The sequence below is a fragment of the Aptenodytes forsteri genome, unplaced genomic scaffold (genome assembly GCF_000699145.1).
Source record: "Aptenodytes forsteri isolate BGI_AS27 unplaced genomic scaffold, ASM69914v1 Scaffold72, whole genome shotgun sequence".
Lineage (NCBI taxonomy): Eukaryota > Metazoa > Chordata > Aves > Sphenisciformes > Spheniscidae > Aptenodytes > Aptenodytes forsteri.
Genome location: NW_008796193.1, coordinates 3,546,151 through 3,571,198, shown reverse-complemented (window position 1 = coordinate 3,571,198; position 25,048 = coordinate 3,546,151). Strand labels below are relative to the sequence as shown.

General features: G+C 35.1%; 1 protein-coding gene across 1 annotated transcript in view; it reads left to right on the top strand.

The window, feature by feature from the left end:
- The first annotated feature begins 349 nt into the window (after window positions 1-349).
- CHM (CHM, Rab escort protein 1) overlaps window positions 350-25,048 on the top strand; it is a 63,315-nt gene continuing 38,616 nt past the window's right edge. Inside the window, exons 1-8 of the mRNA XM_019474304.1 lie at window positions 350-365; window positions 2,226-2,292; window positions 11,292-11,364; window positions 12,627-12,745; window positions 17,024-17,399; window positions 19,258-19,374; window positions 20,066-20,186; window positions 22,992-23,217. Coding sequence (XP_019329849.1) covers window positions 350-365; window positions 2,226-2,292; window positions 11,292-11,364; window positions 12,627-12,745; window positions 17,024-17,399; window positions 19,258-19,374; window positions 20,066-20,186; window positions 22,992-23,217 — 1,115 coding nt within the window. The remainder of the gene's footprint in view (window positions 366-2,225; window positions 2,293-11,291; window positions 11,365-12,626; window positions 12,746-17,023; window positions 17,400-19,257; window positions 19,375-20,065; window positions 20,187-22,991; window positions 23,218-25,048) is intronic.

Genomic DNA, 25,048 nt, shown 5'->3' with positions numbered 1-25,048 from the left:
AGTGTCCCAGGAACTGATGCAATTGTTCATCCCTCTTTCTACCCCAGAGGTTAATTCCATGGTAAGTCTTCACTTGCTGTGGAAAGTCAGCAATGCAAAACTATGGTAACTTTTTCTGTTTTATCAATTCAGAAAGGGATTTTCTTTTTTTAATCTATCAAAATAGTAAGTGTTAAAACCAGAAAATTTGCAGGGAAGTTGTAGCTATTTTCCTGGAAAATTTGTCATGCCTGTCTTAAACCCCCTTCCTTGTATTGACGTGAACATATTTACTTTTGGACTGTCAACACCACCATGGAACTGGTCTGCTGAAAACTGACCATCTACTTCATGTGGAAGGAGGTCAGGAATGGCTGAAGATAAAGGTAGAGAGGTTGAACCTCCTTATTTTGATGGTTGTGTTTGCCTTTGCTGGCTTAAAGAGCTCATGAAACTATGGTCTCGTGTATTGTAAGTCCCGCTAGGTGTTTTCTAAGCTGCATTTCTAATAAAGATTAGCTCAACAATTTAAAATTATTTGTTCCTGTCTCTGTCAGTGCTAAATTGTACTTGATATTCTATTAAAGTCTAACAGCTTCTTACTCTAGGTAGGTGAAAACTGGTACCTTACAAGTAGTAAATAGTTGTCCAGTAACCTTTAACATACTGCATTATGTGTTTTAAATGAATCATCAGATTCACAACATGCTGACCTTTTATTCTTTTGCGAAGGCAGTATTCTCTCTGAAGAAATAGACAACTGCAGGCCTGAAATTCCCATGAAGATGATATTTGGCATGAAGCTAGCCAAAGAAGTTTGTGCTCTACCACACCTGCTTTTTCCACTTTCAGTTCTGTCTCGCTTCAGTTGTACTAGTACAGCTGCTTCTGGCGCTGTGCTGTAAATCAGATCAGTGAAACACTCCTTTCACTTTGTTTAATCTCATCCCTTAATTGAATATGTAGCCTAAGTGTCTCCTAATACCAGTCCCTTAGAATTTTAATTGCTTTTGCTGAATTCCCTGCTAAACCAGCCAATAGATCATTTAAAAAGAGATTTCAGCAAAGCTAGTGCCATGCAGCCTTTTAGATAGCAAGCTATACTTCTCTGAATCTAGTCAGAAATCCAAGTCATCTAACTGTGCATGTAAAAATCTGGTGAGTAGGAGTAGAAGCTAGAGAACAGCCTAGATTGTTTATTAAACCTCCAATTGGTATCATGCGCCATTCCAAGCAGGTATTGCTGGTAGAGAATTATCACTAGCCTTTTTTTTTTTCCTACTACGTATCTTTTCTAAATATAATGAGAACATACTGATTTGACAGAGCATAATTGGATGACGTGGGAGCTTTTAATAGGGATACCACTTTAAGGACAACCATCTCAGATTCATTCTGTCCCTAACGCTACTCTTAAATGTGAAGTGAAAGTACACCTGCATTGTCAGTTTAGCTTTTCTGTTTACACTCAGGTCTTGGTCTGCATGGAGAATACTGAGTGTGCTCCCGGGCACTCTTTTGGAGCAAACTAATTAGTTCAATCAGAAACAAAGTCCAAATACAGTTCTGAGACCTGTTCACGCTAGAGATGTTTGCCAACAGATGATGTGGAGGAGACAGCACTGTGCAGGACTCTCTCTGCCATACATAATTGTTTGATGCCATCCCAACAGGTTTATACCCTCACACTTTCCGATGCATCCTTGGACAATATACCAGGGCATGCAGCATTTACCATAAATTTCTTAATTTTAAAACACCGTTTTAATGGGTTGTTACACAGTCTTCACATTATGTCAGACACTTTGAAGTGAACAAAAATACACAAAAACGCCCTCAGATAATACCTGTCTGTATCAGGAGGGATACAGTCACAAAGCATCCCATTAAAATGTGGGTATCGTTGTGCTGGCTAATGCTCAATCTGTTTATGATAACAAGATGTCTAGAGAAGACACTGGTGACAAGCTGTAACTCAGAGGTAGTAGTGTTTGCAAGTGACATGTGCCATGCAACTGTTAAAAAAAAAAAAAAAAAGTTGCATTCAAGAGGGTCATAGGAAAATGTTAATGAACACAGAATAGTGTTTATTATTTTAGTAGCATGAGAGTATTAAAAATTTCAGTGACTTGCATTGTAAACTTTCTTTTGTTTGAATTGCCTGTTTCTGACCAAGTTCTAACTTTGTTTCATTTTTTAATATATCTTAGCATACTAAGTTCTAAAAATTGCATGTGTCCTTTCAGGTTTGCCTGAATCTATTATTGCAGCGGCATGTGCCAGAAGTGGCCAGAGAGTTCTTCATGTTGATTCGTAAGTCATGCCAATAATTTTCCTTTTTAAGAGTTAATCTGGCTAGAAGCATATCTGTGTCTATGTCAGTGAGCCCTTCAGGACTTGGGGTTTGTGTTCATCTGGCATCAACTAATCTTATGCTTGTCTCTCTTATTTTTGGGGTGTTATTTCCATCAATAGAACAGGCAATTTTTGCATGCTAGCTCAGTAACTTGGAACATAAGTGATGTGGCCAAGGATGCTGTTGATGGCTCCTTCTTTCGTACAGACAGGAATGGTTACAGATTTAGTGCCCTTCATTATCAGTCTTGGCAGTAATTATCCCATTCTGGTTTTGTGAGAGTTTTTACCTGAGCCATTATCACTTAATGACAAAATGTTTTACTAGTATCTCATTTGTATCAGTTCTCAATGCCTAGAGCAGTTAATACAAGTATTTTTGCATTTTAATTGTTACCAGAATGAAGACAAGTGAAATCTGGCTGATAAGGCAGGAGATGAACACGGCACTCTGTTTGCTGTCTTCACTCTATCCCATGGTACATCAGTTTGTAAGAAGAGTACAGAATACCACTGAAATCCGTTGATTCAAAAAGTACTTCTGTTGCACTTTGAAATAGAAGGATTTGCTGAAGCACTTGGAGTAGCATATTTCATTGCATCCTTTTAAGAGATTAAGGTTTCATTTTACTTCTCTTTACCAATTAGCCAAAGTTAATTTTTTTTTTAAACTGTGTAACTATACACTATGGTGCACACTGTTTTTTAGAAAAAATTTCGATCTTTGAACGTTGGCTTATTTGAGCTCTAGTTTCTGAGGCAAGCTTGAGATCAAATGCTGAAGCCTCAGCTGACCAAGACAAACTTTTAAAATACCCCTTTCTCCCATCTACCAGTTTAAAACTCTAGATGATCGGTCATTACTAAGCAGCTTTTGAGGCTGCTTTACTGTCTGTGTTTTTCTAGAAGATAACAAATGGAATGTATTTAATGAGATTTCTGTGCTTAGACACCTGCACTGTGCCTGTTGTAGTTCATTACGTGAGATCAAGGTATGATTATACAGATTTTTTTTCTGTTTTTTTTTTTTTTGGCAGCACTGCCACTGATGTTGATTGTAGCTGGCTCCCGTCCCCTTGCTACTTTTTCAGTCCCATTGTTAGTGCAGTTATGCAATTTGCTGGGCTAATACGGTTTTGGGAGAGGGTCATAAGCAGGAAGCAAGGACCACCTAAGCAGCACTGCTGCTGCTGAATGTTGTCACAGCCTAAAATGCATAATAATTTTCTAAGGTTAAACAAATTTCTGCAGTTCAGCTGTGGTAAATATTTGTGCATGCAACCAAAGTGGATAATTTGGTAAAATTTGACCTGAAGTGAGGGGGAAAAAAAAATCTTACATGTTTTTACTAACCAGTAAAAGTCTACGTGGAGATAGTTTCAGGCAACCTGTTACCTCTTCTCTAGCTGATACCTGCTGAATTTCAGCAGAGAAGTGTGACAGGTGGTTTTGAAGTGGTGGTAGCAGCAAGAGTGCTGTGGGCTTCAATGCTTGGATTGTTAGTACTCATTCACCAAAAATAACAAGGTTGGCATAGTGTTTAATTTTTACATCATGTTTTTGAGTTCTTGCCTTTCTATGAAAATTCTTGTGATATGCACCTGTGTGTCCAGCACCTAGGTTTAGAGACTTTTCCCAGAGGCAGTATACGTGTTTTCAGTTTTTCTTGTGTCTTGTACCAAGAGCTTAAAAAAGATGTGCTTTCTGCTGTTCATTTTCTCTGAACATCATCGGTTCAAGATTAAACTGCTGTAATCTCTTTTGCCTACAGCCCTTCAAAGGACCCATTCATTTTTCAAACATCTATTTCTATTTTGAAATACCCAATTTCAAAATTTGCAAGACTAGCTCACTGACTTGGTTGCATGAAATATGATTTGCAATTGCTCAGTTTGCTGTTGTGCTGCCCACAAAGTCTCTGGCTTCCTGTCTTGGACTGGAGTGAGCACAGGTGATGCACTTCAGAGTCAGCAGTTTTTATCAAGAGGAGGGTGTTTGGATTAAGAACTCATCTCAATGGATCTTCAGGCACTATAGACTACTCTCAGAACCTATGAGCTAATATTCTAGTATTTTACATCACAATGCGATAGTACACAGCAAAGCAGTACTTGATGCTCCGTATTAATGTAACTAATGGTTCAGTTCAAACAAAGACAGCTCTTAAGATTGTAGTAATTTTAAAGAAATAGGCAACTACATAGTAGTGAAATACTGGAAAATGCAGTAGGTCTTCTGCCATAGTGGCGAAAAGAATGCTTAGACGCAGGTCAAGCAGATCTTACTGAAGTTACTATAAAGACCTCATGCATAATGTGTAAAGGTATGTTAATTTCAAACATTTTGGTACAGTAATTCTTAAATTGGCTATTAGATTGCCAACCAAAACATTAAAAACCTTATTTTAGAGTAAGCAGATATAGAATGAATAAAATAGTTATGTTTGGATTTTAAGCTTAATGCATATATTACCGGTAGACTACTTAGATTTTGTTAAATGAACCACTTCTGTTATTTCGATTTTTCATATTCATTGGCTATCAAAGTCTGTAATAATAGTTAGCCACTGGAACTTCAATTTCTTTTATCCATGCCTATTTTTAGCTATGATGAAGAGCCTTTCAGAAAACTCACAGAAGCAGGCAATTAGAACTGTGGAATACAGATTTTGTTTATTACTGTTTTCACTTAAATATGCTCATTTACATTCACAGATGCTTTTGTTTTTATGATGAAAATGAAGGCTTCCACATTTGATTCCTTTCTCCTGCGGAGTTATCTTCCAACTCTAGTGCAGGCTAAGGTCAGGGGAAGGTGTTCTTAAGCAGGGTGTTCTTCACTCATACTAATAGTTGCCATTTTAATGGGCGGTGTGCTCACTGAATCATGGTCTAGAATCCATATCTTGGCAAAAAAAATAGAAATGTTTATACTGTACAACCCCTTCCCCATAAATAGGGAAGCGTTTCAAGCCATCTGCTTTTTGTGTTTAAGTTAGTACTCTTGCAAAAAAAAGCCTACCAAAACCAACAGGAAAACCCCCACCCTGATGCCATTTGAATTTTAAGTGAAAAGTTAAGTCTTACAAAGCTTGCCAGATTCATCTGAATTAAAACATTTTAATTTTACCTACTATATGTCTAGTTTAATATACTCATTCCTAGATGAGTTTTCAAATTTCATTTTACTGAGGTAACAGTGTAATTGAAAATTCATCAACAAAAAAAATCTGTTAATATTCAGAATATCACTTTTTAACAATATATGTTGTTCCCTTCTTGAAGGATCACGAGCTTAAATTTTTTTCAGAGTATAAGAAAATAAGATTTGGTGTTACTGAAATACTTGTTTGTATTAGGTGTGCTACTTTGATTAATCTTTTGTTCTCTATGAAGGTCTGAGTTAAGTTAGGCACAAGGTATAGAAAACGTATATGGATAAAGTCTTTGTTTATAGTTTGCTTGTACTCATTACCTTGTGTACATCTTTTTATTACTTTTAATCTCCAGCCATGTTTGCATTTATCATAATATACTGCATAGGTGATTACGGAAGATAGTTTTGAAGTGGCCTATTATAAAATACTAAGTTCTAAGTTTGATTTATAAACACTGTCCAAGCATTGCCATCAACAGTAGCTAATCTTATTCAAAATAGTCACTTCACTGCAGTGTTGCCATAAATTTCTGTAGACGGATTTTAAACTAAAGTTAGCTTCTGCCAAATAGTAATTGAAGGAGCTCTATTTCTCTGTGCCAGCTATCTGTCTCAATAAACATAAAATCCGTGGTTCTTTTCAGAGAGCTACATTTACTGTAGATATTAATGAGCTGTTGACATGTGAAATTTCAAGGATATTTGTTAAGTGATTTAGAAAAGTAATTTGCAATTTAAAATGTGGAGATTGGCACTTAGTTTAAACTTGGAAGTTGCTGAAGAAAGGTAGATCAAGACTAAAAGTTGATTACTTGACTATACTTCCCATACTAATTGTTCATATGCATAGGACTTTCTCTTGATGGCTTGCTATGTTTTCTACTTTTGGTCCTTTGCTTATTTTTGTAATTATATATCTATATAGTTATGTACTAGTTTGGTTACTGAGGATGGGGCAATTAGAGGTGAGGTATGTTTAGCTACATTTTGTATTTGATTTTCAGCATCTAGACTATAGCATTTGTAGACTATAGTTTTATTGTCTACATCCTTCCTTGTTGACTTATTTATCTTTCCATATAGAGTTTAATTCAAAGGCAAAGGGGTGTCAAGATGCAGGATTTTAACTCTTTCGTGCCCAGTTTGCTCTGTCTAATTCTCATGTCTTGCTTCTTCACACCCGTTATCTTTCTTATTTTTTGACCTTACTTTGCCTGTTTGAGCGTTCCTTGTGTCCAAAATTCTGTTTCATCTCAGCGTCCAAAAGTATACTGGGCGCTCTCCCTGTACCCACGCCCAACATACCTGGTTTTGTAGTTTGTTCCACTTCCTAGACAGTCTGTCTCACTTTTTTCAGAACTTGTAAAAGATATAATGTAATACAACCCGTGTCTTCATATAGCCTTCTTTTTGATCTTTAACTTCTGTAAAGTGAGGAGGCTGTGTAAGTACAGCAACCAGAGAGGGAGAAGGTTGCTTCTCAAAGCAGGTCAATTTCTTGCAAGAAAAATAGAGGAATTATTTAACTTTCGGTAGGGAAACTTAGGCAAAAATTCTTAATTCTGGTATCTTCTGACCTTTTTTGAAAAAGTTGGGTTTATTTTTATTTTGGTTTAGGATATGATCTCATAGCAAAAGTATTAGAGAGTAAAACATGGTCTCAGCTGGTCCATGATAATTACCTTTGTTCATGTTCATATCCCAGGATATAATGTAATGTAGTACAAGTGACTGTCACCATCACCCCTTTATTGAGCTGAAGGATCTCAAGAGCTGCTTGGGTTAAACCCTTCCTCTTGGAAGGCAAGGAAGCTTAGTCCACTTTTCATGCTCCAAAACACAATTACTATGCCAGAATGGGAATTTTTAATACATGTGACTGTGTACTTAATAGGTAGCACATGAGACTTTATGGCTTTGAAACATAAGTCATTTTGTGTTCAGATCCTTAAAATCGATGTGGCAGTAACTTCCTTTGCAAAAGACAGCTACTCTGATGGTTCGAGACTTCTTTCTGAAAGATCAAATGCAGGACACACACATACAGGCAGCTCTTGGGAGCAATCATGAGGCGTCAGCAGCTTTTCTTCAGACATTGCCAGCTTTGACTGTTATACCATGGCTGTTATGACATGGCATTGAGAAGGGCAATCTTCTTACCAGGCATAGTCCATGAAATACTTTTTCTGTTCTTACTTGTTTTACTTGCATATCTTGTGCTTTCAAAAGTGTTCAGTTTCTCAAATTGCCGTCTGTCTTCAAAAGGACGTTAAATATTCTCTTGGTTCGGATTCCAAGAATGTTAATTAGTTGGAAACAATTTGCAATTTCAGTGTTCTGGACTGGGATTTGCTAATTCTTTTGAAGTATTTGAAGAAAAAATGGTGTTAGTAACTGAGAAAAAAAAATCACAAACTAATGTAGGAGAAGAGAGAATTAAGCTTTTTGCAGAGGTAAAACTATACTTGAGCTACATTTCCAAAACTTTGCAAAAATGGCTTCAGCAGTTCTGCCATTAGCTCTGAACTACAGATTTGAAATTTGAAAAATGTGAACAAAAAGCAGCAGTACTTTAATTCATATGAAAATCCAGGCAATACAGGAGAATTTTTGAGCAAATATAATCTAGGAAATAATGTATGATCAAAAAAGAAAACACCTGTGCTCTAACTTGGTAGAAAAATTAATTTCTAACTCTGCTGTTACACCTTTGAAATGTTTCATGTTCTTACTTAGAGGATAATTGAATCATAACCCTAAAAAAGGGAGAGAATATCCATCTTTGTAGTTTGCTAATATAGCAAGGGAAGAGAGGAGCTTAGTCCTTGAGATTTTGGGACAATATTTTAGCTGTAATTAGGCTTTGATCTTGACCATTACTTTAAGGAATTCCTCGGTTCATCTTCAGGGCAATTATAACAAAAGTACTTGGTTACAAAGGACTCATAATTGTAAAACCATTAGTCAGATCTTTTCAGAATTCCTCGTCAAGATTTTTACTAAAAACTTTGCTCATTATATCAGTAATCATGTCTGGTCTACCTTCTTTCTGTAGTGTTTTCAGATGAAAAAATGAGGCAATCCTGATTCATCATGTAATGCAGAGTAAACTAATTAAAATTCCAGAGGAAAAAAAAATCTGGAAGTTGATGCTTCAAGAGAAGATTAATATTTGAGGTGGTATAGCATAACTTGGGAACAGTGCTCAGACACCAGAGGAAAGGAAGGACAGCTGCGATTCATCTCCCATTTGAGAAAGGCCATACCGTCGTCTTAAAACTGATTGAGCTTCAGAACAGCATTATAGAGTGCTTTGTTGAAAAGATTGATTCACATCAATGGTGGTTAAAAAGAAAAGCAATTTCAAAGGAAAACCCACCTGATGAACGGAGGAATGTTTACATCGAAGATGTCTGACAGCTCACAAATAAACTTTTGTAACTTTCTGTGAAAATAACATTGATTTTTCTTACTGAAAGCTTTAATTTTAAATATTCTAAATATGCATGAATTTATGTTGGTATAGAGTCAAGAAACCCAGTCCTAAATTTAGGCAGGTGTTTTCTGCGCTTTCTGTGATCAATGGCCTTGCTTGCTCCAACAGCCAGATTGTATTCCATATTCAAGGAAACTTGCAACTAAAGCAGCAGATTCCCTTAAAAATAAATCTTCATGGCTGTGTTTTTTGGAAATCCCAGAAGTGCCAGCTAATATATGGATACTGAATTTTTATTCAGTGGAATCTTAAGAAGCAGCAAGAAATAAACCTTCACCATTGACAGCTAAAACAAAGGTGGAGATTATCATTGTATGCAACTATCAGTTACTGTTTTACAGATTGAAATCTGGTAGAATCAGGCATTTAATATATTTAATCCTCACTGCTTTGTATTCTATGTGATACCAAATAGCAGTACTTTTTAAGCCTCACCCATGTCATTCACATAATGAAGTAAGTATGAACTCCTTTTTATAGATGATTGGAGTTTCTGGTTGGTAACAGATCTGCAGATGGAGCTCTTCTGCTTAGAGTAACCAAATTGCAGGGTAGACTACATGCGTTCTCTTAAAGTATAGACCCAGTCCTCCCAGTTCGTGGCTTTAAACACCATGTTCTGTTGTTGAAGCCACCTTTATTCCGTGAATGCTGGATTTTGTTGTCTTGGCAAAAGATGTCCTGTTTATGTTCTTCATTGTTGCCTCGCAGTAGCTGAAAGACTTTTTTAGGTCAGTTTCTAGTCAGGAGCAATTAGGCATTGTTTAGCGGACATCTGCCCTTCATATGCTAAGTAAGCAACATGGTATAGAGCATCACCCTCTGGTACTGTAAAGGGGCTGACACTCTTAATGAAGTCTTTGTCACTGCAGATAAGCCTTGTCAAAAACAGCCCATCTTAAACTCTAGAATCAAACCTGAATTTAATTTTTCATTTTTATCACACTTATCTCTACAATTTAAAAGTGCAGGAGGTTATGATAAGATTTTAAGTTCATTTGATGTAGCAGTCTTCACATTATTCTGAAAAATGCAAAACCCATCTTCCTTCCTAAATGTTTTTTGTTGTTAGTGTATGCAATAACATTAGATATCCATTCAGGAGGGTATTTTTGGTATCTTTCATGCTTCTGAAGTGCCAGCATACAGTGCCAGAAAACAGAGTTAAATCCTGAAATGACTTTTTTATTTTGCAAGAACTAGTGATTTTTTAAAATGTAATTGCTCTATTCCTATCAGAGTTGTTAAACATTTAAGATGTGGTATGCATGATAACAAAAGCTAAGTAATCCAACTGATGTTTAGAGAAATATTGATAGAAAAATTTTAAAAAGGGAGAGCAGAGACTTTCTTTGATTAACAGCAGAACTATTAATTTTCTGTGATTTAAAAAAAGTAAATAATATTTTTCAAGAAAGAAGGTGGTAAATATAAACTGAAAAGTACTCAGGGAGGTATGATCGTTTTGTACAAATCAGTTCCTTTGGCTCCACCTACAGTATATGCAGTTTAATAAGAATTTTGCCAGAGCATCTTAACAGTCTATAATAAGCATAATCTGTTCTGTAAGCAGTAGGTAAATAATGGAGTGAACTTTCCTTTATTGGACATAATGTATGAGAGAGATGTGGTTTCTACTGTCTGGACCCAATTTGAGTTTACGTAACCCTCCTTTGCATAGCCACCTCATGAAGCACTGTGAGTTTAGAAGTGGCATGCAGTGCAATTATGTTAACTTCCAAATCAGCTTCAATCAGAAGCAGTATAGCTGTGCTCATGTGACAAAGCTATTAGGTCCTGCCAGAACCTGAAACTCTGGTGTGTGGTATGGATGCAAAAAACCTGAACTGGCTTTTCTGAGAACTCCATTGAAACTGGCAGACTTGTTGGCTTGGCTCCACACTAAGTAAAGATGTTTGTAGTGATGTACATGCTTGAGTTAGAGGTGTAGAGTCAGTCTTGGCCAAGAAGCAGTATTATCTATATTTTCCTTTTACTCATAGCACCCCATGTGCTTTTCTCAGCATCATTCATTTCACCCTCCAAATAATTTGATTTTGGACTATAGTCTGTTTGGTCAGAGATGCATACAAATGAGTAAAAATGGAAATTTTGCATCTCATTAAGACTTGTGAAATGTTATATTGTAAGAGTTGTGACATAGTATATATTTTTATATTCTGCATCTGTAAAATCTGTCATGGAAAATATTTTGAATGTCTCAAACTTGGTTGTTTTTTCTTTAAACCTGAAAAAGCTATGTTTTATCTGCCCATCAAGTTTCACTGTTGTTTTTTATTTGCAGGAGAAATTACTATGGTGGAAACTGGGCCAGCTTTAGTTTTTCAGGATTATTGTCCTGGATTAAAGAAAATCAGGTAAAAATTTCCCAAATGACTTCTTTGAATGTTCTTTAATGTTAAAGCTTGGTGCTTTGCATAATTTGTTACAAGACAAATTATCATAATGCTTTTTCTTTTTGGTATTTTGACAGATCAAAGAGGTTTCTACTTTCCAACTTTACTGGTTAAGACTTAACCGTCTGGCCTAGCATTCCAAGATTCTGATATGCCTTGTTTATTAATATTAATAATCTGAGACCAAACAGTCTAGTGCTCAGTCATACTTTTTGGGTTCTTGAATTTATGTAGAAGCCACTACACTATTGTTTAGTTTCCTTTCCCAGCACCTTCTGTAAATGATAATCTGGTCTTTTCCATTTCCTGTTTGATTATTCTCCACTCTCTCATGTTTCAGTCCCTTTTGTTTTTCTTCTGTGCTTTCAGCTGATTCTTCTTAACTGTGAGAAAGGTAGTTATTGGATCCTTCCATTGAGTTGTCTTGTTACCAGGAGAAAAAGATTAACGTTGATACTGTATTTTTCAATGACCAAAGTTTATCTAATTCATGACAGTCCACTAGAAATCTTCTGAAGAGGATATTTATTTAGGAGATTGAGCACTTGGACTGTATTAGTGAATGGATGTTCGTATTATTTACTGAAGCGTTATGAGCCTGTTGGTCCGTAGAAGATGTAACTTTTTCAGTTCATGCCTATTTATTACATAGTGCTACCTTCTGGCGTAATCAGTGGAGTTGCTCAATGTCAGAACTTAATATTCTCAGGGTTCTGTTATATGATGTAGAGATTCCAGTGTGGACAGATTAGTATAATGCCCAAATCACTGTATTTTTTCATATGGTATCCATTCAAAGAGTTTTGTCACAAAATTTGGAACTAACCTGGCTGTAGCAAACCTGTCTTTTAGTAGATTATATTCAAAGTTATATTCAACTCTCTACTAAAACTTGTATTTCATTTAACATTCCATTTTCAGATTACTAGAGCTACTAATGTAGTGCAAGTGTTGGCATGCTGTAATAAAGTAACCAGCTCTATTTTAACGCAAAAAATCTGAATAGAAAAAACATTAAGACAGTTAAGATGAGTCTTTCTGTCTTTCTGTCTTTCTGTCTTTCTGTCTTTCTGTCTTTCTGTCTTTCTCTTTCTGTCTTTCTGTCTTTCTGTCTTTCATATAAGATGGTACAACAATTTATTTGGGACTATAGATATTTATAGTTCAAGAGCAGCTAGCACGGTACAAAGTGTAATTTTAGAATTGTTCTTTGTAAGCAAAAGACAGATACCAGTGATGAATGTGAAGACTGGAGAAAACTGATCCTTGAGAATGAAGAAGTTATTTCTCTTAGCAAGAAGGATAAAACTATTCAACATGTGGAAGATTTCTGTTTTGGCGAGTAAGTATAAATATTGAAATATGCAAATAACTTTGTATGCCCAGAGGTAAATAATCATACTGTGCTTTTGGCTTCAAGCATTTCACCACACTACCATATTGCATGTTGTCTCAAAAAGTAACCATGAGCTCTAAAACGTTCTTAATGTCCTTCTGATTTTGTTGAAATCACTTGCACTTCATTGAAGCTAACTGATCCTTCTTAAACGACCTTGTCTGGATGCAATATAATTTGTTGGCCGGCTTTGTGAGTTGGTAATTTACTTCTGAATAGAAAACAGGAGTGTTGTGTTTGTAGGTATTATTAGTAGTAGGTAGTTATGCACTACCATCTATTAAATTTTTCCATTCTTAATTTGGCTGAAAGCTGCTATTCTCATAGTAAAAAGTTAAACTCATAAGTACACAAGAATAGGAACACAAATGGACAGTAGTACTGTAACTATAAAATAATTGTGGTCATTTTTATATTCAGTGGATTTAATTTACTCATTAAACAGTGCTTACCCATGATGCTTTAGAAGGAATTGTGTGGTCAAAAGGCTCCTGGTAATATACTAACAGTTAGCCTTTTAGGGCAGTCACCTTCTTTCTGTTTTTGAAGTAGGGTAACTCAGCTCTTACTTTACATACAACATGCAAAAAATACATGCTTAGTTTGAAATACACAAATTTACTTTTGTGAATAGTTGTTGCATAAGCACGTGAAGAATAGTATACCATCTTAGGACTGAGTATGTGGTAAATATCTTTTCGTTAGGTATTTGTAGAGGTACATCTGCATTAGCAGAAGTTAAGAATACAAATTTCATTTTTTGTTTAGGTTTTTAAATGGAAGTATGATACTTTGTTATATGTAAGTCATGCAGAAGGTAAGCTTTTCACAATGTCATGTTACTGAAAATCAAGGAACATCTAAAAGTAACCTTGTGAAGCAGTAATGTTGAATATCGCGTAAGCATAGTAATAATGAATGGAAATTGTATGGGCCTCAATTGAAAACTGAACTATTTCTTTGTATTTATTTATAATTTTTATCTTTTGGATTTTGCACTGAACTGAATGCTGTTCTGAATTCCTGAAAGGTTCTTTGGGATAGTTGTGTAAGTTTAACCTTGAACCCCTTAGACAATATCATAGGTAGCTGAATGAAACATTGACAAATATTCATATAGAAATATGTATTTCTTTCTGTAAACATCATAGGTAGGGAAAAAAAAGGTGTGAATTATGTAGTACAATCTGAAGGTCACAGCCTCAGAATATTCCATATTGCATTCCAGTATTCTATATTGCACAGTAATGGCTGCTTGACTGTTGCAGATAAAAAATGTTATGCTTGTTTTAAAGCAGTATCACTTGAATATTGTAATTGTAATCCTGTTGCCATATAAATATTGTTCCTGTTGCTAAATAAATATTGTTCAGAACCAGTATTAAATCAGATTAAAGGTTTCATAGTCTCTTAACTTTGTGTATGGTTTTCCAAAGAAGATGTGATATTGACTGATGGCCGGCTCAAAAATGAGTCCCCTAGCACAAAGTTTTCACACTTTCTAGAAGTGAGCGTTATACTTGAGTCAGGACAAAACAGAAGATTCTACTTTTAAGCATTCAACTTAGCCTGGCAGTGCAAAGCTGCCTCTCAATTATCACCAAAGAAACTCAAAAACCCAGAAGGCAGAATGGTAAGATTAATAAACCTAGCAAAGAAAAAAATTTCCAAAATAACTTAAAACTTTCTGAGAGAGTCAGTTATTGTGTTTCGGACGATTTACTCGTTCTGGCTAGATTCTGTTATTTTTACTTAACTTTTATAACTCCTATGAAGTAACCATTAAACATTTATTTTGAAAGAATAAACAGCTGGGTAGCAGTATAATATACACGGTGCAAATCTGAAATGAATGGCTTAGAACAAAGTGCATCCATCAAAGGAAAAGAATACTGTGTCTACAACAAGCTGTATTGAAAAAAGGCAAATGGCTGAAAAATAAATAGTGAACACCTGTGCTGAATAAATTAACCAGCTGGTTGGCAATTTTTCATTTGACCTATCTGAAGGGGTTGCTGTTACAAGGCATTAATAAGACACATTCATTTTAAGATATTCCTTTGTTAGTACCATTAATTGATGAATGGTGGAAGATAATATTCTAAATTTACACAACAATTTGTCTGCAGATGTATTATTTTTTTCTGAATTAGGAGAAGAATTGTCTGTACAAAAGTTCAATTTGAGTGATTTTTATAGACAGTTCTTACATTATTCAGGGATATTTGTTCCTATAGGAAGGATGTCATGAATTTAGATTATGTACAGTTTTTAGACTTTCATTATAAAATGTGTAGAGCTGCAAATCATGCAGATTTATGTATTCATTAATGGGAATTGAATAGAGCTTTAAAATACGTAAATATAACATTTCTGTTACACTGCTTTTTCAGAGTGATATAGAAAAAAGCCAACTTATTGTGAATCCAAATGTTATTTTGATTTTAAAAGTAATAGTCAAGTATGTTTAAAATGAGATTGACCTGTACATTGAGCTTGGGAGAAGGCAGAAAGAAAAATTTCCTCTGAATTTTTGTGTTATAAAAAGCTTTAGGATGGGTTAAGTAAAAGCTTTGTTCTTAGTTATTGCATTAATCGCAAGAGCTTTTGCAGTTTCCACAAACATGTTCCAAATTCTTAAAAAAACCCCAAAATCCAAACAGAACCCCAAAATTTAATTTTCATTTTGTTTTTTAGTAGAGATTACTTTTTTAAAAAACATTTGACAAAGTACTTATCTTTCTTTGATATTTTATACTTTTTTAATGCTTGCAATATGAAGCAGAAAGATGTAATTAATGTACAGAAACAGACTTCTTTCATTAGTGCTTCCTTATAGCAGTTCACGTATTTCCCAGGGCAATGTTTTACCCTGTTCATGAATAAGTGCTTCCTGGTGGCTGTGCACAAGCTGAGAGACTTATGCCAAACTCTTATTTTCATGAGCCTGTGTGAGCTCCTTGAGTTCACAAGTGAGGAGCAACTTTTAAAGGGTAGAGGGTTTTTGTTCCCTCTTTTAACAGAAATCCTGGCCCCTGCTTCCATCTGTAAGGCTACAGATGTGCGAGGGAGCATTTTTATATGTATACTGAATAATTCCTTACTGTTCAGTGAATTTTAGCCATCCTGTTAGTTATTGAAATTTTGTACTGTACGTTTGCAGGTCACCTTTAAAATCATAGTTCATTAGTTTTCAGCCAAGATTAAACTGTTTATTCAGTGCATTAATGGCTTGTGGTATAAAGATAAAAAGATAGTTTGAAATTATTGCTGAACTCCTTTCACTTACAATGACATTGATTTGATTCATCTCAGCTGGTAGTATAAACTAAAATTCTAAGTTCAAAAGTACTAGTTTCTAAGGTAGATGTCATTGAAGTTCAAGATAAAAAGAGTAGATGAGATTAAAAGTGGAGGTCTGCTTTATAAGAGGAATTTTAAAGAATTGTGTTGCGAAAAGGAAATGGACTGTACAGAGTAAATGTTGTGTGGTAATGTCCCTCCTTTTGACTGGCTGCCTTCATGTACTATGCACAAATTTGTAACACTTGCATAAAAATAACGTTGTTATATGAGGGAACTTTGTTCTGTATAGCTGTTACTTGAACAACTAATTAGAATGCAAAGTCAGAGTTGAAAAAGTAATCTGAAAGTTTTACTTAAACTCGGGTCAAAATTGCTTGCATCTCTTACGGACTTGCTATAATAATAGACACAAAGTAGTCTCAGTCTGTTTTCTTCAGTGAGTCTGTTTTTTAAATACCTAAGCCTAATGACTTTAATGTATTTTTGCATTTCAATTTAAAAGGCGTTTTTTAATCCATAGGAAAAAACTAATCAAATTGCTTTACTGTTTCTTCTTTAAATTATTATATTTCTTTTGTTTATGTAGCTGTGTATTGTGTTTCACCATGAGTTTTGGTTTTCAATTTAAGCTCATTCCATCTTTTGAGTCCGTGTAAAATAAGAACCCCAATTTTTGGTTTGTTTTTTTTTTTTTTTCTCCTCAGTAGAAATACTCCTCTTGAATTATAGCTTTGCAGTCAAAGAACCAGAATGTTTTAGTGGGTGGTACACCTGATTCGGCCAGGATAAAGAAATTCTAATACTTTTCATAGAAACGCTTGAGGTTTCCCTTCTGGCACTGACTCAAAACTTTAAACAAGTTTTTACGACTCTTTAAAAGACTTTTTTCCCCCTTCTTCCCATTGTGTTTTTAATCAGTCAGGATTCCGCTGAAGATGTTGAAGAAGCTGGTGCGTTGCCAAAGCTGCCTATCTTTGGAGCCTCTGGTGCTGAGGGGGTTGCTCAGGAATCGGAAAAAGAGTGCCCACCAATGGAGAGTGCCTTACCGGAGGCGGAGAGCCAGGAACCAGAAAAGGCTACAGGCACTAAGCCAGCAAGTGCCATGGAAGGGAATGATACAGAAATAACTTCTGAGAATGAAAGTTGTCATAGTACGGCTTTAGGCGAGTCCGCTCTGGAATTGGGAAAAACTGAAGCTGCACCCTCAGAAATATCTGCCCAAGAACCAAAGAAAATTACGTATTCCCAAATTGTTAGAGAAGGCAGAAGGTTTAACATTGATTTAGTTTCCAAGGTAGGAACTGAATGACTCTTTTCATATAAGTACATTTACTTTTCTTAAAATGCTGAAATTTAAACAAAGTCTTTAGTGTTGTGGAGGACGGACACAGTACCTTTAAGGCAAAAAAAGACACTCTTGAGAAGTAAGCAAGAATTAGTACCCTTAAAACAAACGAGCTATTTCATATGTGCTCTTCAGTGTTTGTTTATAACCAAAGAGACCATAAAGCATAGCTCAGAAGTATGTCCATAAAAGTAAATTTATCTGCAAAATTGCTCTTTCTAAATAGTACCATTAAAAAATTTATATTTTTTTAAACAAGGAAAATCAATCTACATGCAGATATTTGATGTTTTTAAAATGAAAAATAATTTTCCTATTGGAGTGCTTCCTGGGTTTTAGATTTTCCTGTGAAACTCTCATTGTGTCTCTATACTAGTTTTGGTTCTCTGGTGACTAAAGCACTGAATTGTAATAAATTTTATTGGAAAGAAAAAATAATTACAGTTAATCCATAACATACAAGCTAACTAAAATTAGTTACTATTGTGTTGAATTCCTAGTAGTGTGCGTTTTACTTAGAGGAAAAACTATTAGTCTGACATATTTGTCATACTGTTTAAAATCTGCCTTTTACGTACTTCACAGTATATGGATATGGCCCTGCAAATCCAAGTTAAATGGAAATTTTTCATAACATCTGTACTTTAGGCTATATGGGTACTCTGCAATGGGAAGTTTTTTCAAAGTCGAATGCTTAATTTTTTATATTCTGCATGAAAAGATTTTTCAAACCTCTGGAAATGGGAAAAAAGCTTTCTTCAATAATTTATTAAATTCTTTGAGGAGACGCTACAAAATGCATTGTTTTAAATTTTCTCTCTGTGTTCCAAATGCAGATACCTCTTTCATGCATCATTGGAATGACATCATGAAAACAATAGTCAGTGTATAGTGGTTAAGCAGATAATGCTATTTTGTAACCTTTTAATACTTTTTCTGTGCCACTGTGTTACATGGTGTTAAATGCAATGAATTCCAGAAATTCTGACAGAATAGTAGTTATCAAGGCAAGACTAGTAATTTACGTTGGTTTCTCTCTGGCACTGGGACACAGACTTTCTCATAGTGTCCTCGTTAGTGTTCCAGTAAACCTTTATCTTAAATTCCTGTGTGATCATGTAAATTCTGTTACTCGGGGCCACAAGGCTTGAAGCATGTTTAAACTGATCTCCAATGCTTTTCAATTCAGACATATGTCTTCTGTTAATAGTTACATTTCTGTCCCTTCAGTATTTCATAATATATTTGTAGCTTATAGAAAGAATGAAGGTAGACAGATTAGTCATATTCTGTTATATTAATTTATAAACCTTAACTGGGGGTTTAAGGAACTTACATTTAGAAAATGTGGCATTATTGTTTCAGGTAATTTAAGAAACAACTAGTGATGATTTACACAGACAGCATCATGTACTTTACTGATACTGGGAAATTAAGGTTGTAAGGTATGGTGTTCAAGGATATATAGCATACAATACAAAGAAATTATCCAAGATGACAATACAAAAAATTGTCTTAAGCTATGACTCCCAGACTAATAAAACTAAATGAGCAGTAGGCTGACATCTCCTTTTCTCTCCTGTGGGCTGCTTTGCCTCCTCCATTTGCATGGTCGCTTCAGTTCATTTAATATTATTTTGCACATACTACATCTTGATATTCTTTTATTCAGATTTTACTTCACTGTGTGTACTTGTAAATAGTTAAAGAAAACACCTTACAGATGAATAGTGTTGGTATCGCTGTTTTCTTCTGGTGTGAGCACTTTCTCCTAACTCACCGTTTTCCTTTTTTCTTTGCTGTGCAGTTGCTGTACTCCCGAGGTCTGTTAATTGACCTTCTCATTAAGTCGAACGTTAGCAGATATGCAGAGTTTAAAAATGCCACACGAATTCTTGCCTTTCGAGAAGGAAAAGTAGAACAGGTATTGCAAAATAATGTATTGCATCTGTTTAATCTCGTCTTTTGAAGTCAAGAAACTTGAAATTGGTTTCTTGAGAGTTTTGTAACAATAAGCTAATATTTTTACTTAAGATTCTGTTTTTTATTTCATTTCTGGAATGAAAAGGGATTTTTATGTGTTATATATAAATATGGAAAAAAAAAAGCTGAAATAAGAATGTGCAGTCCAGTAAATTATTGATATAAACCTTTGCCTCATATCAAATATTTAAACCATGATCAACTTGGCAGTTAATTCTTAAAGATTCACAGGTTTTAGGTTTTCAAATTCCTAGCATAGACTTGATTTGTCTCTCTGCTACTTATAAGGGAAGTCAGTGGTCTGATAATGGCAACAGGAGATTTTGGCACAGTTAATACAAACTCTTTTGATTAACTCTGCAATCAGAGATACAAGTGAAATCCAAGGGAAGTAAGAGGCGGAGGCTTAAAGATTTTAAAAAATTTTTATTGTGGAAAATTGGTAACTTTTATTATAGTTATAATAGAAAATAATGGAAATAAATATATAAGAAAATAACAAAAATAGAAAATAGGGATTTAAAATACTTGTTAGGTTATCAGACTGTATCAGACTATATCAGCATCAGACTTGATGCTTTTCCTATCCAGAGTATGGAAAGTATCTGAAATTATTAAAAAATATTTTCCAGGTACCTTGTTCTAGAGCAGATGTCTTCAACAGCAGACAGCTCGCTATGGTGGAAAAGAGAATGCTAATGAAATTTTTGACATTTTGTTTGGACTATGAACAACACCCTGATGAATACCAAGGTAGTGTTTCATTGAACAGTGTACATTCTCTTCCTATGAGTTCATTCAGTTATGCACAATTTTGATAGCTCTCCTGTGTCTTCACGCAATTTATTTTTATGGATTCATTTTCAAAGTATGCTTTGACCTTTTCATGACCTTTTCACTTCAATGTTAAATTCTTCTACTTAAGCACTTGCTCTTCTAGTTCCCACATCACTTACTATTTACATTTTTCTTTAACAGCAAAATTATATATTACAGCAAGGTTGCAAAATGTTTTTTATCATTTTTAGGTGTTTCTTCCCCCTTCCCAGGGATTTTTTTAATATGGTGTGATGTACCTGATTTTTCTTTTCCCTTTTTTTGGATAATATGTAAATCTTCACAGTATGTTTCCACAAAATCAGAAATGGAGAAAATAGAATTTTTTAACTTTGAAAGTAAATGTAATTTAATAATGCCTTTTAGTTGCAGAGGACAAGTTCAAAGTGCCTTTATCCACGGATGGCTTATTTAGATGAGAGAAAATCTGAATAGATTTGAGCCATAATGTGCAAAGAATAATGAGCATCAGGTGAAAGAGGAAGATTGGCTAACAGAAGGAAGGTGATAGAAACCCATTCTCAGCTTTGGGTTTATGCACCTCAGGGTACAAAGAATGAAGTGATGTTCTCGCTTCTTGGACTCTGAAAGTAAACTAAGGCCAAAAAAAGAAAAATCTGTCAAAAAGAAATAATGATGAAAGAGAAATAAACTATTGACGTACATTTCAGACAAGCATATCGGTGCTTTTGTAGCTTGATAGTAGCTTGGCTGTGCAGTATTTTTGAAAGAATCTAGTGTTAGAAACAATTGTTAAGATATTGGTATTGGTTTGATTACTTGAACAAGACCCTTAGATTAGATACAAACATTAGAGAAAATTATTTTAAACATATACAAGAGAGAACTGGTCAATATTGAAAATGATGTGGTAAGATTAGGAGAGAGAGAGTCTGTGATGAACTCCAGAAAATCCTGAAGGGGGAAAAACTCATTAGACTGAAGTGGTTTATAGATTACAGGTAATTTCAGGTTTGCTGCTGATGGAAGATGAAGGTGCTTTGACGTACATTTCAGACAAGCATATCGGTGCTTTTGTAGCTTGATAGTAGCTTGGCTGTGCAGTATTTTTGAAAGAATCTAGTGTTAGAAACAATTGTTAAGATATTGGTATTGGTTTGATTACTTGAACAAGACCCTTAGATTAGATACAAACATTAGAGAAAATTATTTTAAACATATACAAGAGAGAACTGGTCAATATTGAAAATGATGTGGTAAGATTAGGAGAGAGAGAGTCTGTGATGAACTCCAGAAAATCCTGAAGGGGGAAAAACTCATTAGACTGAAGTGGTTTATAGATTACAGGTAATTTCAGGTTTGCTGCTGATGGAAGAAATGAAGGTGCTCAGAGTGAGAATATAGGTAGTATTTAGAAAATTTATTAAGTAAAAAAAGGAGACGCCACATCAATTTTAAATGAATTCATTGATTCATGTACCTAAGTGACATTAGATTTATTTTACTTCCAGAGGTAGTTAAACAGATTTGTTCCTACATTTTAAAATAGTCTGGGAAGTAATTGGGAATATTTTGAGTCAGATTAGTCTAATGCAAAGACTTCAGAAATTTAAAAACGGTCTTGGTGAGATCATTACATTCGTGGGAAAGCAGACTTTTAATAGGGAGAGTTCATGATAGTGAAGAATTTTTTTTAAAGCTTTTTTCTGTAAAATTTGGAGTTATGTAAGAAGTCTGAAGTGAGGAAAAACTTGAGAATTTTTTTAGAACGATAAAACAAAAAAACCCTCTCATTTTATGACTTGCTGCATGGCTGTACAAAGGATAGTAAGATACATTTGTAATAAAACAGTGGTTGAATGTTGAACAGAATATATGGCTTGATAATACTAGTCCCAGCATTGATGGAAGTGTTTCTGAATTACCGATGAATTTGTGCATGACTGAAATAAGCTTAAGAGCAGATTTCTGAATGGTATGAAAATATGCTATTGCTTAAATACTATCTTTTCCTGGGGAAAACAAATTCATTTAGTTATTAAGATAACTAAAGTTTCTCAGAGGTGTATCAGTGACATGCAACACTTGTCTTCCACATCTCCTGAAAGACTTGTGTTTCTTTGAATTTCAAAATGTGTCAGAAATAGTATTACTTTAAAGGGGAGATATGCTTCCTCATCCCTGTCGTCTTTGTGTCTCATCCATACTTGTTTGTTGCGAGCAAGTCATCAATTTGAAATAAATAGTGCACCTTCTCATCTTTGGATTAAGACACTATGTGAATGGCTTCTCTGCGCATAAATATACACTTACATCAGTATGGATTCAGCAGTAGTCTTCTTGAATGGGTGTCATTCAGGTATAATATTTTGGGTAATTCACAGGAAACAGCGTCCCAAGGCACCTCAATGGGTTTTTGTCCACAGTTTTTCACTTTTCTCACACGATTGAGAAATGGGTTTAGATCAAGTCTACCATAATGAACAGATGAAGCCATATTTAGAGGTTGCTTTCTAGACTGTTGGAGACTCAAACAATGGGTTTGTGTTATTTTGAAATATTTTAATAGAGTGGCATTTCTGTCTTCTGAGAAAAATTTACTCCCAGAAAGTGAGTTTTTAACTTTCATTGACTTGGATTATCCATTTCCAGCAATATGTTTGTTGAAAAACTAAGTTGCTTTTGTTTGTTTAAATACAAAAGTACTTGTTTTGAAAATACAAATCTCATACCCTTTACCTAAATTTACTTTTTCCTCAGACTATGAGAACAGTACATTTGCTCAGTTCTTAAGAACACGGAAGTTAACACCCAGCTTGCAGCACTTTATTCTTCACTCTATTGCAATGGTTTCAGAGACTGATTGCAGCACTCTTGAAGGTCTTCAGGCAACAAAAAAATTTCTTCAGTGCCTTGGCCGCTATGGCAATACACCATTTTTGTTTCCTCTCTATGGTCAAGGAGAGATTCCACAGTGCTTCTGCAGGTAAGTGTCACTTTTCTAATACCTATCTTCAAAAAAGGAAATCTTTGGTAACCTGATGCTAATAGATATCGTTCCACAGGAATCATCCTGTTAACAATTTCATGTTGGTTTTATTTGCTTTACATTTTCATTGGCTATGAAATTACCCCCCTCAAAAAAAAAAAAAAAAATTGGAAATTATGCTACTCTAATACTTTGGAACAATTTTCATTGTATTACAAATGCAACTTGTAATAGCTGGCTGTTGTGGTGGCTGCCTATGGTAATAAGTATTAGGAAATGAGAAACAGATAATTTAACTCATACGTAGCTATCCCTTTTTAAAACTGACAGAGGAGACTTGGAGCGACGTCTGTCCAAATGGATGACTGTTCATTTTGGTAGGTTGAGAAAATTTGTGTTTTAGTCTTCCTGGAGTTACAGGAAGAGATATGTTTTCAATTTGTGTTACTAATTAATGCTGAGAGTGCATCTATCATTCATAGATAGATACTTAATAGTGAACTGGATTTTTCTGAAAGAAGCAAAGTTGTGCCACGTGTCCAGTTTATTATTAAATTTAAAAAATTATGTGATTCTTTCACCTGTGTTACATCACAGACTTATACAAACAGGGCAACTGATGCAAAATCATGTCCTTATTCTCTTGGCATCACTTTGTAGATCTGTATAGACCACAAGCTTGCACCTATGACTTGAACAGCAGAAAAGATATCATGAAGCCCTGTTACACTGAGCCATATACAGACTGCAGTTTACATTCTAATATCTTACACAGCAGCCATATGTTCTCCACTACTTGAGCCCTAGAAAGTAATTAAAACAAAAAAACCCTATTGATTCTAGGATGAAACAACATCCACTTCAACCCCTTTACTTGAACTGTGGGCAATGATAATGTAGCCTTTCTCGTGACTCCTGAGGTGTGCTAGGGATCGTAGTTCTAGCAGAGGAGGAGTTGATGGGTGCTTTTGGGGACCATCAAGAATACATGTGCAGAGGGTGGGCGGTTTTAATTTTCAGTTGTTTCCAACAGCTCAACTGGCTTTTAAAAGGCTGAGGGTTTTTTTTAATCTTTTCTTTTGCTGGCAAGCAGCCTTTCCATCTGCTCTATGTGGGTTTTTAATGTAGTAACCTGTAGGTCTGAAGTAAACATTAGGGCTATTTAAAAAAAGCAGCATTGCATGGTGAGGCCATTTTGTTGTCTGAGTGATATATTTGTATATCATTCATTTAAATATCAGTGCAAAGTCTTACCTGCTTTGTTCTTTGTTGGTGGACAAGTTCTGCTTTTTACATGTGTGCTACTGTTAAGAAATTCTGGTTTACAGCATGCTATTGGACATTATCTTCCTGTCTCATCTGTATGATAGATTCTGTTTTTCTTCTCATAACAGTACTTAAATTACTGCTAGAAGAATGGCATTACCTGCTTAGGCCTATTTGGCAGTATATAGGATGGATGCAATTATATGTTGATAGAAACATTTTGGAATAATTATCATAGTTCGTGGAAGGTATCTATATAGTACAAGCAGCTGGCCATATTGTGGAAGGTCTTTGTTGGCCTTAACAATTAATGAAGGCCACGTGGAATTGTCCTATATGATGTATATACGTAGATTACTGTCCTGGTTTCAGCTGGGACAGAGTTAATTTCCTTCCTAGTAGCTGGTACAGTGCTGTTTTGGATTTAGGATGAGAATAATGTTGATAACACGCTGATGTTTTAGTTGTTGCTAAGCAGTGCTTACACTAGTCAAGGACTTTTGAGCTTCCCGTGCTCTACCGACTGAGAAGGCTGGAGGTGCACAAGAAGCTGGGAGGGGGC